This window comes from Jaculus jaculus, chromosome 14, assembly GCF_020740685.1.
Source record: "Jaculus jaculus isolate mJacJac1 chromosome 14, mJacJac1.mat.Y.cur, whole genome shotgun sequence".
Taxonomy (NCBI): Eukaryota; Metazoa; Chordata; class Mammalia; order Rodentia; family Dipodidae; genus Jaculus; species Jaculus jaculus.
Window position 1 is genome coordinate 17,041,759 of NC_059115.1, and position 13,372 is coordinate 17,055,130.

Sequence of the window (13,372 nt, forward strand, 5' to 3'; positions counted from 1 at the left end):
ATATGACATTAACCTTGTCTCTCTATGCTTAAATACATAGGAAAAGTATAACATTTAAAGTTGGTGCAAGATAATATATTTCATGGACGTTCTAGAAGAACATATAAATTATGTAACATTTATTGGCTGAAATGAAATCAAAATATACACAGTTAAAATCATTTTAAGATACAGTATGCTTGCCGGGTGTGGTGGTGCACGCATTTAATCCCAGCACTTGGGAGGCAGAGGTAGGAGGATCACTGTGAGTTCAAGGCAACCCTGAGACTACAGAGTTAATTCCAGGACAGCCTGGACAAGAGAGAGACCCTACCTCGAAAAACCAAAACAAACAAACAAAATAAAACCAGTGTGCTTGACTAAGTTAATGCAAATTAACAGCACTGAAAAGATTGTTTCTCTCAAATATATTTTGTACCATTTGTCTTTAAAAACCTACAATGGTGATAATGTTTAAAATGTTTCTAGAGAAATTATTATGTCTACCTTAATAGTGATATTATGTTCAATAACATACAAATAATTAAAATACCAGTTTTGATTTTGTTGTTTATAATAGTCTGGCTTTGCAAAATATCTACAATGGCTATTATCTCACTTCACTCTGGTATGAATTTCTTTTTTTTTTTTTTTTTTTTTGGTGTTTTTTGAGGTAGGGTCTCACTCTAGCCCAGGCTGACCTGGAATTCACTATGTAGTCTCAGGGTGACATTGAACTCACAGCGATCCTCCTACCTCTGCCTCCCAAGTGCTGGGATTAAAGGCGTGCGCCACCACGCCCGGCTTGGTATGAATTTCTTATTGTTTGTTAGAATTGAAGTTGATTAAATGCTTACCCACCTTTTTGGCATACACAGCAATTTTTTTCCTACATATTCTTTCAAACTAACATGTGACATATCTACTTAAAGATTTTTCACATTCATGATTTTTTTTTAAAGATTTATTTATTTTAGAGAGAGAGACAGAAAGGACATGCCAGGGGCTCCAGACAGTGCAAATGAACTCCAGACACATGCGCCACCTTGTGCATCTGGCTTATGTGTTTCTGAGCAATTGAACCTGGGTCCTTAGTCTTTGCAGGCAAGTGCCTTAACTACTACACCATCTCTTCAACCCCCATATTCCTGATTTTTAAAATAGCTGTATGCAGTCTTAATTCAGAGAGAATTTACTGTGTTGATTTCTCTTCAGTATGGATTTTCTGATGGGTATGAAGATTTGACAACCTGTTAAAGGATTTACCACATGCTTTACAGCTGTAGGGTTTCTCTTCAGTGTGAATTATGTGATGTCTTCTCAATGATGAATAATGGGTAAATAACTTATCACATTCCTTGCATTTGAAAGCTTTCTCTCCAGTATGAGTTTTCTGATGGGATCTAAGATGTGACAACTGGTAGAAGGATTTTTCACATTCCTTACATTTGAAAGGTTTCTCTCCAGTATGTGTTCTCTCATGTATTCTAAGGTATGAACAATGAGAAAAGGATTTTCCACATTCTTTACATCTGTAGGGTTTCTCACCAGTATGAATTCTCCCATGTGTTCTAAGATTTGATAACAAAGTAAAGGATTTGCCACAGTCCTTACACTTGAAAGGTTTTTCTCCAGTATGAATTTTCTGGTGTGTTCTAAGATGTGAGACTTGCGTAAAGGACTTTTCACATTGCTGGCATTGAAAAGGCTTCTCTCCAGTATGAATGTTCTGATGTGTGATTAGATGAGAAAACTGGGTAAAGGATTTGTCACATTCCTTGCATTTGAAAGGTTTCTCTCCAGTATGAATTCTTTGATGTGTTCTAAGGTTTGAGAACAGATTAAAAGATTTGTCACAGTCCTTGCATTTGAAAGGTTTCTCTCCAGTATGAATTCTCTGATGTCTCATTAGACTTGAGAACCAGGTAAAGAATTTGTTACATTCCCTACATTTGAAAGGTTTCTCTCCAGCATGGATTCTGTAATGGTTATTAAGGCATGAAGACGTCTTAAAGGACCTACCACATTTTGTGCATTTGTAGAGTTTTTCTTCATTCTGGGTTCTCAATTGTCCAGTGAAATCTGAGCAAGTATTTAAATAGGTTCTGCACTTCTTGCTTTTTTTTGGCTTCTCATCCCTGGTGATTGTTTGGTGCAAAAGGATATTTGGAGAGTAAGCAAAATATTCATTACAGTCTTTACCTCTGAGTTGTTTCTTCCCTGTGAAAGGTCTGTGGTTTTGATTCAAGCTGAAATGTACATTTAAAGATTTCTCACAATCTTTATCTTCATAAGGTTTCTCTTGAATATTGATATGCTCTTGGACAGTAAGCTCTGAACAGTGACCCAAGTCTTTTGCACAAGAACTTTTCTCTGTAAAATTAATTTGCAGATGATTAATAGGTTTTGATCCATAATGTATCTCATTCAGAAACTTATGGTCTAGATATGTTTCTTTTCCAATACAAGTATCTGAGAAATTAAAGAGAGAGATATTAGTGTCAGACTTTTAATTTTCCAAAACATTCAACTTCTTATATTGTTAACACAGACATTTATAAATGGGTCATCATATTTATATGATTCCATGACTGGCACAACATATAAATTTAAGTTGATGGAGCAATAATGAACACTGGGCAAATGACCTCTACTTTCTATAGAAACTGGTGAAGAGTAGTTAACTTGGGGCTGGAGAGATGACTTAGTAGTTATGGTGCTTTCCTGTGAAGCCTAAGGACACAGGTTCAATTCCCTACTACCCATGTATGCCATATGCACAAGATGGTGCCTGTATTTGGAGTTCATTTGCTGTGGCTAGAGGCCCTGGTGCACCCATTCTCTCACTCCTTCTCCCTTTCTCTGCATCCTCTGTCTCTCAAATCAATAAAATAATAAAAATTTAAAACTACCAATGGTGAAGTATATTCACTGTATTCAAAATTCTTGTATTAGGAAAGCCTTTTTTCCCCCAAACTTGACAGAGTATTTCTCCACAGAAGTATCAGATTCCTCTAAATTAACTGGGAAACAGAAAATATTTTCCAGACATTCTGGAAGTTCTTGGTCCTTTGGGTAGAAATGTCATGGGTGTGTTATACATGGGATAATTTTATCCTTAAGTTCTTGTGCCCATCATAAATTACCTATATTCCCTATTTTTCTTACGTGTGCATTCCTAACATTACAGATTCTATGTATACCTTGTGTTATTTTTTTTTTTGGTAAGGATGTTTGTCTATGCTACCATAAAAATAGTTGTTGGTAATAATGTGATAATGCATTTGCCAAACACAAACAAAGGAAAATAACTTAACAATTATATTATCTTACTGCATGGATGAATGTGAAGACCTTTCATTTATTTATTTATTTTGGTTTTTCGAGGTAGGGTCTCACTCTAGCCCAGGCTGACTTGGAATTCACTATGGAGTCTCAGGGTGGTCTCGAACTCACAGCAATCCTCCTACCTCTGCCTCCCGAGTGCTGGGATTAAAGGCATGCGCCACCACGCCTGGCAAGACCTTTTATTTATAATATGAAAACATATCAGCATGAAGATATTAGCATGATGGTAAGAGAAAGAACTTATGATTGCTATAGCTATATAAAACAGATACACAGCCAGGTGTGGTGGTGAATGGCTTTAATCACAGTACGTAGGAGGTCAAGATTGCTCTGAATATGGAGCCAACCTGACATTACATACTGCATTCCAGGTCAGCATGAAGTAAGGCAAGACCATACCTCAAAAAACAAAACAAAAAAACCCAAAATCCAAATACCCAGGAATAATTTCCGGACTATAATGATTTAAATGAACTCTAGAATTATGACAAAATATCACAATGCCAATAATATCATAAAATAAGACAATTTGTTACATAATCCCACAGTAAATGTTCTTCCTCTAAACAACAATGGTAACATCTAGGACAGCCTGAACTACAAAGTCCAAGGTGCAAACTGGCAACAAGTCCTGAAGACACAGAGTGTCTTGGAGAAGCTTAGGTGATAGAGTTTATCACTGAGGTATGGCTCAGGAAGCAGAGCCTTAGACATGATATTCAACAGAAAATGTTACCCTATGTCACTGTACAGAAAGGTATGCGGGATAACCAGAGGTGCACTGGGGAACAAAGCACAGTGTCTTGACTGCACACAATGTTATTCAGTTGGTCACGCCTTCCATATGCCTTCATAATCCTAGACACAAAAAGTCCTGGGTGTGGAAAGACTACCTTTAACTGCAGCACTCAGAAGGCACAGGAAGGAGGATCACGACAAATATAAGGCCACCCTGAGACAACATAGTAAATTCCAGGACAGAGAGACCCTACCTCAAAACAACACCATCAACAACAACAAAAGGATTAGAGGAAAGGTTGTAACTTGCTAATGAGGATGCCCCTGCTATGGAATCAGAGAGGAAGAGGGAGAGAGAGAAAGGAAGGGAGACAATGGATATATCAGGGATTCTAGCCACTGCAAATAAACTCCAGACTCATCACCACCTTTGTGTATCTGGTTTACATGGGTACTAGGGAACTGAACCTGGGCCCTTTGGCTTTGCAGGCAAGTGACTCAACTGCTAAGCCATCTCTCCAGCCCAAGTGTGAGGTATTTTTTTAACATGGTATAGTGACTTGGTCATATACAAAGTTCACTTTTGAGAACTATGCAATTAATTTTTCTTTCAGGCAAACCCAAAAGACTGGCCTTGACATATCCAAACTTGCAATAATAATCATAATGTCTTAAGTCTATGATGCAGTTTTGGGCTACATTCTTAGCAATTATGGGCTACATGTAGTCACATGCTTACTAAAGATCATAAATTAGAAAACACCTGGCCACATACACTTCAGTTCTCATTCTTAATTATTACATTCACCACACTTTTCCATTCTTTTACATTTCAATAGTTTAATATTGCCAGGTGAGGTGCTGCATGCCTTTAATCCTAGCACTTGGAAGGCAGAAGGAGGACTGTTGTGAGTTGAAGGCTAGCCTAGGATTGCATAAGAATTTCAGGTCAGCCTGAGATAGAACAAACTCTACCTTGAAAAACAACAACAACCCAAAATAGTTTAATATTGATAGGGCTAATTACTCCACTGAAAACTGTAAACTGTATTGTGAAACCCTGAAGCAGATGCTACTATCTCTGGACTTTATCAGTGACCCAAGAGAAGTCTACATCAGGACTGCAGTAAATTCATTAAACATGTTACTGAAGTCAACAAGTCTTAAAGAGCAGGAGACATAATTCCAAGAGAAGGCAACGAAGTAGACAAACTTAGGTAAATTAAGTAGGCAAACTAATAAAAGAAAAAAAAAACAGAAAAGGTAAAATAACAACAGGATAAGAAATTCTTCAGCAAAATGTGAACTATCAAAAAAAAAAACATGAAACAATAATCTACATATCCACAGGTTCACCTTTCTTCAATATTGGAAACCAAAGATGAGAAACTTGACATACAAACAAACAAACAAGATTTCAGGACCCTGAACCATTCAGGTTCTAGATAGGAAAGTTACTAAAATGGAGAATACAGCCAATGGTAAGTCACAAGGGATGTAAGAATACATGGCAATATGGTAGAAAACATCATCTAAAAGAAAAGTGATGAAGGAAATTAATCACTTATGGAAGAATAATGTGAAGAGAAACACTTTAATGCAGATGCAATAAGCAATATGACTAAAGTACTTAAGACTCCTGAGATACTTTTAAAAGACCAAACCTAAAAATTCATGTTAAAGGAGGAACTGAGATAAGAATTAAAGAAAATTTATCAATTGCATTATATCAAAACATAGTCTAAGCTGGGCGTGGTGGTGCATGCCTTTATTCCCACTTGGGAGGCAGAAGTAGGAGGATCACCATGAGTTCGAGGCCACTCTGAGACTACATAGTGAACTATAGGCTAGCCTGGACGAGAGTGAAACCTACCTTGAAAAATAAAAACACACTCTAAAACTAGAGAAAGAAATGAACAGCTAATGAAAATTGGAATACAGAACACCAAATAAGTATGATAATATCACCGTACCATATTGTAGTCAAGATGCTTAAAAAAAAATTCTTGCTGGGTATGGTGTTCATGCCTTTACTCCCAGCACTCAGAAGGCAGAGGTAGAAGGATTGCAGTGAGTTCAAGAGACTACATAGTGAATTTCAGGTAAGCCTGAGCTAGAGCAAAACCTTACCTTGAAAAACAACAACAAAAAATTCTAATAAGAAAAAAATGTTACAAAGTCAGGAAAATCATAATAATACCTGACTTAAAATTCCCAAACACTAGGCCAGAATCATACTGAATAACATATAACCCCAAATTTAATGTATGTGTGTGTGTGTGTGTGTGTGTGTGTGTGTGTGTGTATGTGTATAAAAACAAAATTGTTATAAGCAGTAAAACTGTCTGTTAAAACTGATGAAGGAATAAAAAAATGTCAAGCCACGAAAGGGCTTAACCAGCCTAATATACTGAAAGCTATACAACTAATTCTGTAGGCAATAAGAGCCCATTGGTGGTAGCATGGCTATTATGGGGTTAACAAAGAGCTGTCTGATTGGATCTGAGGTCCACTGGAAGGAACTCAGGTCTGGTACTGAAATCTAGTCTAAAGACTGAGGCTAAGAGTGTCATGGCCTGGGGCTGCGGTGACTGTTACTTCTTTGGACAAATGGGGATGTCATACCCACCAAGTTGCCCACTAATTTATCATGTTGTGCTTAAACAGTAGTGCTGTTCTTGCCTTTGTTCAAACCCATTTTTTTTCAGATGTCGATACCTACTATGGAGACACAGAGGTCATCAAAGTGCAGAAAATAAGTATTTAACATTAAATCAGAGTTGAGAACTAAACCCTAAGTTAGAATGCTGTATTACAACTTTCAAAGCTGAGCTAATACTTCAAATAAATGGACAGATATAATCTAGGGGCCAGAAGATGGGGAGGGAAAAGCTTTAGAATGCTGTCTTCTGGAAATGTGGGAGCTAATGTACTGGTGACCTAAAACTGAGTATCATCACTTGCCCAATATCTACACAATATTGGGCACATAAACATTCATTCATTAATAGAAGAAGCTAAAAAAAACACACCAATTTGGAGACATATTCATTGAAAAGAAGAGCATTTCAGTGGCCTCATGGCATTACCAAATGCTTTGTAAATATATTATAGAATTATAGTAACAAAAATAGCACAGCAGTGGCCCAAAACAGACATGTAGATTGACTAAACGAACCAATGGAATGAGATGTATATAGAGGCAGCTGTTAGCCATGTGATCTTTGAAAAAAATATAAAACAACAACAACAAAAACCAGACAGGTTAAGATGGCAGTGTAGAAACCATGCCAGAGTAGCCAAAAGGAGAAAATGCAAAACAAACAAAACAAAAAACAGCAAAACACACACTTCTACTAAAAAGTGAGTATGTTTCAAACAAATGGGCCTAGAAAACATGCAGGGTTCACTATCCTAATACCTTACAGGGTAGACTTCAGACCAACATTAGTTAGGAAAGATAAGGAAGGTCACTTTATATTGATTAAAAGAACAATCCAACAGGAGGACATTACAATCTTAAACATATATACACCTAACATGGGGGCTCCCAATTTCATCAAACAAACACTATTAGAACTAAGGTCACAGATAACACCAAATGTGGTTGTAGTGGGTGACTTCAACACCCCACTCTCATTAACTGTCAGGTTATCCTGGAAGAAAAATAAACAGAGATGCATTTGGAGTAAATGAGGTCATAGAACAAAGGGACCTAACAGATATATACAGGACATTTCATCCAAATGCTACAGAATACACATTCTTTTCAGCAGCACATGGAACATTCTCTAAAATAGGCCATACATCAGGACACAAAGTGGATCTTAACAAATACAGGTAAACTGAAATAATTTCTTGCACTGTATCTGATCACAACGGGATCAAACTACAAATCAATAGCAAGAAAACCTATAGAGCATACATACTACTAAGTGATGAATGGGTCAATGAAGAAATCAAGAAGGAAATTAAAAATTCACAGAATCAATGATAATGAGAAAACATACTAAAACATTTGGGACACAATGAAGGCAGTACTAAGAGGGAAATTCATAGCTTTAAGTAGCTATATTAAGAAATTAGAGGGGCTGGAGAGATGGCTTAGTGGTTAAGGCACTTGCCTGCAAAGCCAAAGGACCTAGGTTCCATTCCCCAGTACCCACGTAAGCCAAATGCACAAGATGGCACATGTGTCTGAAGTTCGTTTGCAGTGGCTGGATGTCCTGGCACACCCATTCTCTCTCTCTTTCTCCTTCTCTCCCCCTCTGTCTGACTGTGTCTCTCAAATAAATAAATAAATAAATAAATAATATTAAAAAAAAAAAGAAATTAGAGCTGGTCGTGGTGGCACACACCTTTAATCCCGGCACTCGGGAAGCAAAGGTAGAAGGATTGTTATGATTTTGAAGCCACCCTGAGACTACATAGTGAATTCCAGGTCAGCCTGGGCTAGAGTGAGACCCTACCTCGAAAGGTTGCTAGTAAACAACTTAATGTTTCATGTTAAGGATGTTAGAAAAGAAGAATAAGGCAAACCAAAAATTGTACATGGGAAGAAATAATAAAGAGTAGGGTAGAAATTAATTAAATAGAAACAAACATCAACAACAAATAAGAGTTGGTTCTTAGAACAAAAAGAGACATAAATTAATAAAATTAGAGATGAAAAGAACATCATCACAACAGATACCCGAGAAATTCAAAAAAGCACAGTGATAGTATAACAACATACACTCTACTACGTTTGAAAATCTGAAAGAAATGGATGATTTTCTTGATGTATATGACCTACCAAAAGTAAATCAAGGTGAGATTAAACACTTATACAGACTTACAACAAGTATGGAGATACAAGCAGTTATTAAAAAAAAAAGTAAAAAATTAAAAAATGTCCAGGCCCACATGGATTTACTGGTGAACTTTACCAGACCTTCATGGAAGAACTAACACCAATGCTAATCAAACTTTTCCATAAAACAGAAAAGGAAGGAATCCTACCAAACTCCAAGCCAGCATCACCCTGATACCAAAACTACACAAAGACAGAACCATAAAAGAAAATTACAGATCAGAACAAAAATTATCAATAAAATATTAGCAAATAAGCCAGGCATGGTGGTGCATGCCTTTAATCCCAGCAGCAGTCAGGAAGCAAAAGTAGGAAGATTCCATGAGTTTGGAGCCACCCTGAGAATATGGAGTTAATTCCAGGTCAGCCTGGGCTGGAATGGAATCCTACCTCGAAAAACAAACAAACAAACAAAACTATTAGCAAACAGAATTAAGAACATATCAGAACATGCTCCCTCCAGACACAAAATGACCTGGATATCCATGGCCTCACAATGCCTGACACTACCTGCATAAGACCATCATAAGAGGAGGAAAAGATCATGACATCAAAAGTAAAAGAGAGTGATTGAGATGGGGAGGGGGTATGATGGGGAGTGGAATTTCAAAGGGTAAGTGGGGGGGAGGAGGGTATTTCCATGGGGTATTTTTTATAATCATGGAAGTTGTTAATAAAAAAAATAAAAGGAAAAAAAAGAACATATCAGAAAGATCATTTACCCCAAGTAGGCTTTGTCCCAGAGATGCAGGGATGATTCAATATATGCAAATCAATAATACATTATATAAATGGACTGAAGGACAAAAATCACATCATCATCTCATTAGACGCAGAAAAATCATTTGACAAAATCCAACACTCCTTCATGATAAAAGTCTTACAGAGACTGGCAATAGAAGAAACATATCTCAGCATAATAAAGGCTATTTATTGCCACAGCCTTCCAGCAAAGTTGAACAGAACCTGTTGAGGAGTGAGGATTAAAGAGAAAAAAGAGACAAAGATGTAAGGAAGGACTCCAGCTTAGGACAGAAGCCTCAATTTATTTTCCATGCTTACTTTTATACACACTCAAGTGTCAATCAATTACATAAATTTCCAGTGCCCTTTACACACGTTTCCTTTGGAACAACTTCCTCCTCCTTTACAATCATATGCCTGACCACTTCTCAGGAGGCAGCAGTGATACACTGGCCTCTTCTCGGTACAGAAGATTAAATAAAGATAATGAGACAGACAAGTCTTATCCTGCAAGTAACTTCTTCCTCATATGTACCTAGAGCAGTCAAGAGTTCATTCTAAGCAATAACGTCACAATTCATAATGCCAGAAAAGCAAATTGCCACACAACTCAATCCTTCAAGCCTAATGCAAACATACCTCAGAGTCAATGCAAACACAATGGCTCCCAACAATTTATCTATTTATTTTTTGGTTTCTTGTGGTAGGGTTTCACTCTAACTAATGCTGACATGGAATTCACTATGTAAGTCTCAGGGTGGCCTCAAACTCATGGTGATCCACCTACCTCTCCCTTCCAAATGCTGGAATGAAAGGCATGTGCCACCATGCCGGGCTCAATAAGGCTATTTATGACAAATCTACAGCCAACAATACTAAATGAAGAAAAACCTGAAGCTTTTCTGCCAAAATCAGAAACAAGAAAAGGGTGTCCACTGTCTCCACTTTTATTTAACAAAGTACTGGAAGACTTAGCCATAGTAATAAGGCAAAAGACACACATAAAAGGGATATAAATTAGAAAGGAAGAGATCAAGTTATCATTATTTACAGATTACATGATTCTATACATAAAGGACCCAAAGACTACCAGCAAATTGAGAGAGCTGATAAATACTTACGGCCATGTAGCAGGATACAATATACACACACCGAAATGAGTAGCCTTGCTATATGCTAACAACAAACACAAAGATGATGAAGTCTGAAAATCACTTCCATTCACTACTGCATCAAAAAAAAATAAGTAAATAAAGTACCTTGGAATAAACCTAACCATGGAAGTGAAGGATCTCTACGATAAAAATTTTAAAACACTCAAGACAGAAATTACAGAAGATATTGGGAAATGGGAAGACAGATCATGATCTTGGACTGGAAAAGTCAGTATTGAAAACAGCAAACTTATGAAAAGCAATCTACACATTTAATGCAATCCCTATCAAAATTCCAATGGCATTCTTCATGGAAATAGAAAAAAAAAATACCCAAAAATTCATTTGGAAGCACAAAAACCCTTGAATATATAAAACAATTTTGAGCAACAAAAATAAGATTGGTGTATCACCATACCTGATTTTAAGCTATACTACAGAGCCATAGTAAAATAAACAGCATGGTACTGGCACCAAAGCAGACATGTAGAGAAATGGAACAGAATAGGGGACCCAGATGTAAGTCTGGATAGCTACAGCCACCTGATATTTGATTAACATGCCAAAAATACTCATTGGAGAAAAGACAGCCTCTTCAACAAATGGTGCTGGGAAAACTGGATATGTATCCGTAGAAGGATGAAAATAGATCCTTCTCTCTCTCCATGAACAAGAATTAAATCCAAATGGATTAAAGACCTTAATATCAGACCTGAAACGTGAAACTGCTAGGGAAAAAAGTAGGGTAAACCCTTCAACATATTGGTCTTGGCAAAGACTTTCTGAATATAACCCCAACTGCTTAGGAAATAAAACAATGGATCAACCTCTGGGACCTCATGAAATTATAAAGCTTTTGTACAGCAAAAGACACTGAATAGAGCAAAGAGGCAACCTGCAGAATGAGAGAAAATCTTTGCCAGCTATACATCTGACAGGATCAATATCCAAAATATACAAAGAACTCAAAAAACTAAATAATAGGAAATCAAACAACCCAATTAAATAACAGGCTATGGAACTACATAGAAAGTTCTCAAAAGAAGAAATACAGAAGGTATATAAACATCTAAGAAAATGTTCTACATCCCTAGCCATCAGGAAAATGCAGATTAAAACTATGTTGAGATTCTATTTCACTCCTGTCAGATTGGCTACCATCAGGAAAACAAATGACCATAAATGTTGGCGAGGATGTGGAAACAGAGGAACCCTTCTACACTATTGGCGGGAATGTAATCTGGCCATTGTGGAAATCAATATGGAGGTTCCTGAGATAGCAAATAATAGATTTAACATATGACCCAGCTATATCACTCCTAGGCATATATTGTAAGGACTCATCTCACTAACTTAGAGATATTTGCTCAACCGTGTTTATTGCCATTCTACTCACAATAGCTAAGAAATGGAAACAGCCAAGATATTTCTCAACTGATGAGTGGATAATGAAGATGTGGCACATTTACACAACAAGTTCTACTCAGTGGTAAGGTAAAATGAAGTTATGAAATCTGCAGGAAAATGGATTGACAGGATTGAAGGAAGGAAATAGTTTCATTAAAAGATTTCAATATTCAACTTTCAGTGATAAATAAGGATATTAGAATATTCAAACACAAGAAAGCACAAGAATAGTAGGAGAAAACAATGATCCTTAACAGAAATACAGATCATCACCCCAGAAACACAGGGTAACTCTCAATCTAATACAACCTCAAGTATTTCATTCTCTAAAATTTATTATAAATATAAAATATATATTATAAAGATTCAATATGAAATATTATATCAGATAAGGTAATAGTGACACATTATCAAGTAGTGTTATACAATAGATTAGTATAAATTTAAAGATTATTCATGTGTAGCACACCACAAAGGCTTCCAATATCAACTATAGGATATATTTTAAGGCTATTGTTTTTTAAAAATATTTTATTTTTATTCATTTAACAGAGAAAGGGGGAGGAGGAGAGAGAGAGGGAGAGAGAGAGAGAGAGAATGGACATGCCAGGGCCTCCAGCCACTGCAAACAAATTCCAGACACATGCGCCCCCCCCCCTGGTGTATATGGCTAATGTGGGTCCTGAGGAATTGAACCTGGGTCCTTTGGCTTTGCAGGCAAACGCCTTCATCACTAAGCAATCCCTCCAGTCCCAAGGCTATTGTTTTAATGGTTTTTTAAAAAACTAATTTATAAGCAGAGAGAAACAGACAGATAGAACGTCAGAGAATGGGCATGCCAGGGCTTCTTGCCATGGCAAACAAACTCCAGACATATGTGCCACTTTGTGCATCTGGCTTTATATGATATGGGTACTAGTGTATTGAACCCAGGTTTTTAGGCTTTGCAAGCACCTGTCTTAACTGCTCAGTCACCTCTCCAGCCCAAAGATATTATTTTACACACTTTTATGTTTTCGTTTATTTTTATTTATTTGAGAGTGACAGAGAAAGAGGCAGATAGATGGAGAGAGAATGAGCAAGCCAGGGCCTCCTCCAGCCACTGTAAACCAACTCCAGATGCATGTGCCACCTTGTACATCTGGCTTAC

General features: G+C 36.9%; 1 protein-coding gene across 5 annotated transcripts in view; it reads right to left on the bottom strand.

The window, feature by feature from the left end:
* Positions 1 to 1,048: 1,048 nt before the first annotated feature.
* LOC123454689 (zinc finger protein 383-like) overlaps positions 1,049 to 13,372 on the bottom strand; it is a 57,506-nt gene continuing 45,182 nt past the window's right edge. For 4 of the 5 annotated variants that reach the window (XM_045133514.1, XM_045133513.1, XM_045133511.1 and 1 more), the window contains one exon: positions 1,049 to 2,451. In XM_045133514.1, the coding sequence (XP_044989449.1) occupies positions 1,172 to 2,451 (1,280 nt within the window). In that variant the 3' untranslated portion in view covers positions 1,049 to 1,171. The remainder of the gene's footprint in view (positions 2,452 to 13,372) is intronic. The other variant, XM_045133512.1, reaches the window with a different exon arrangement.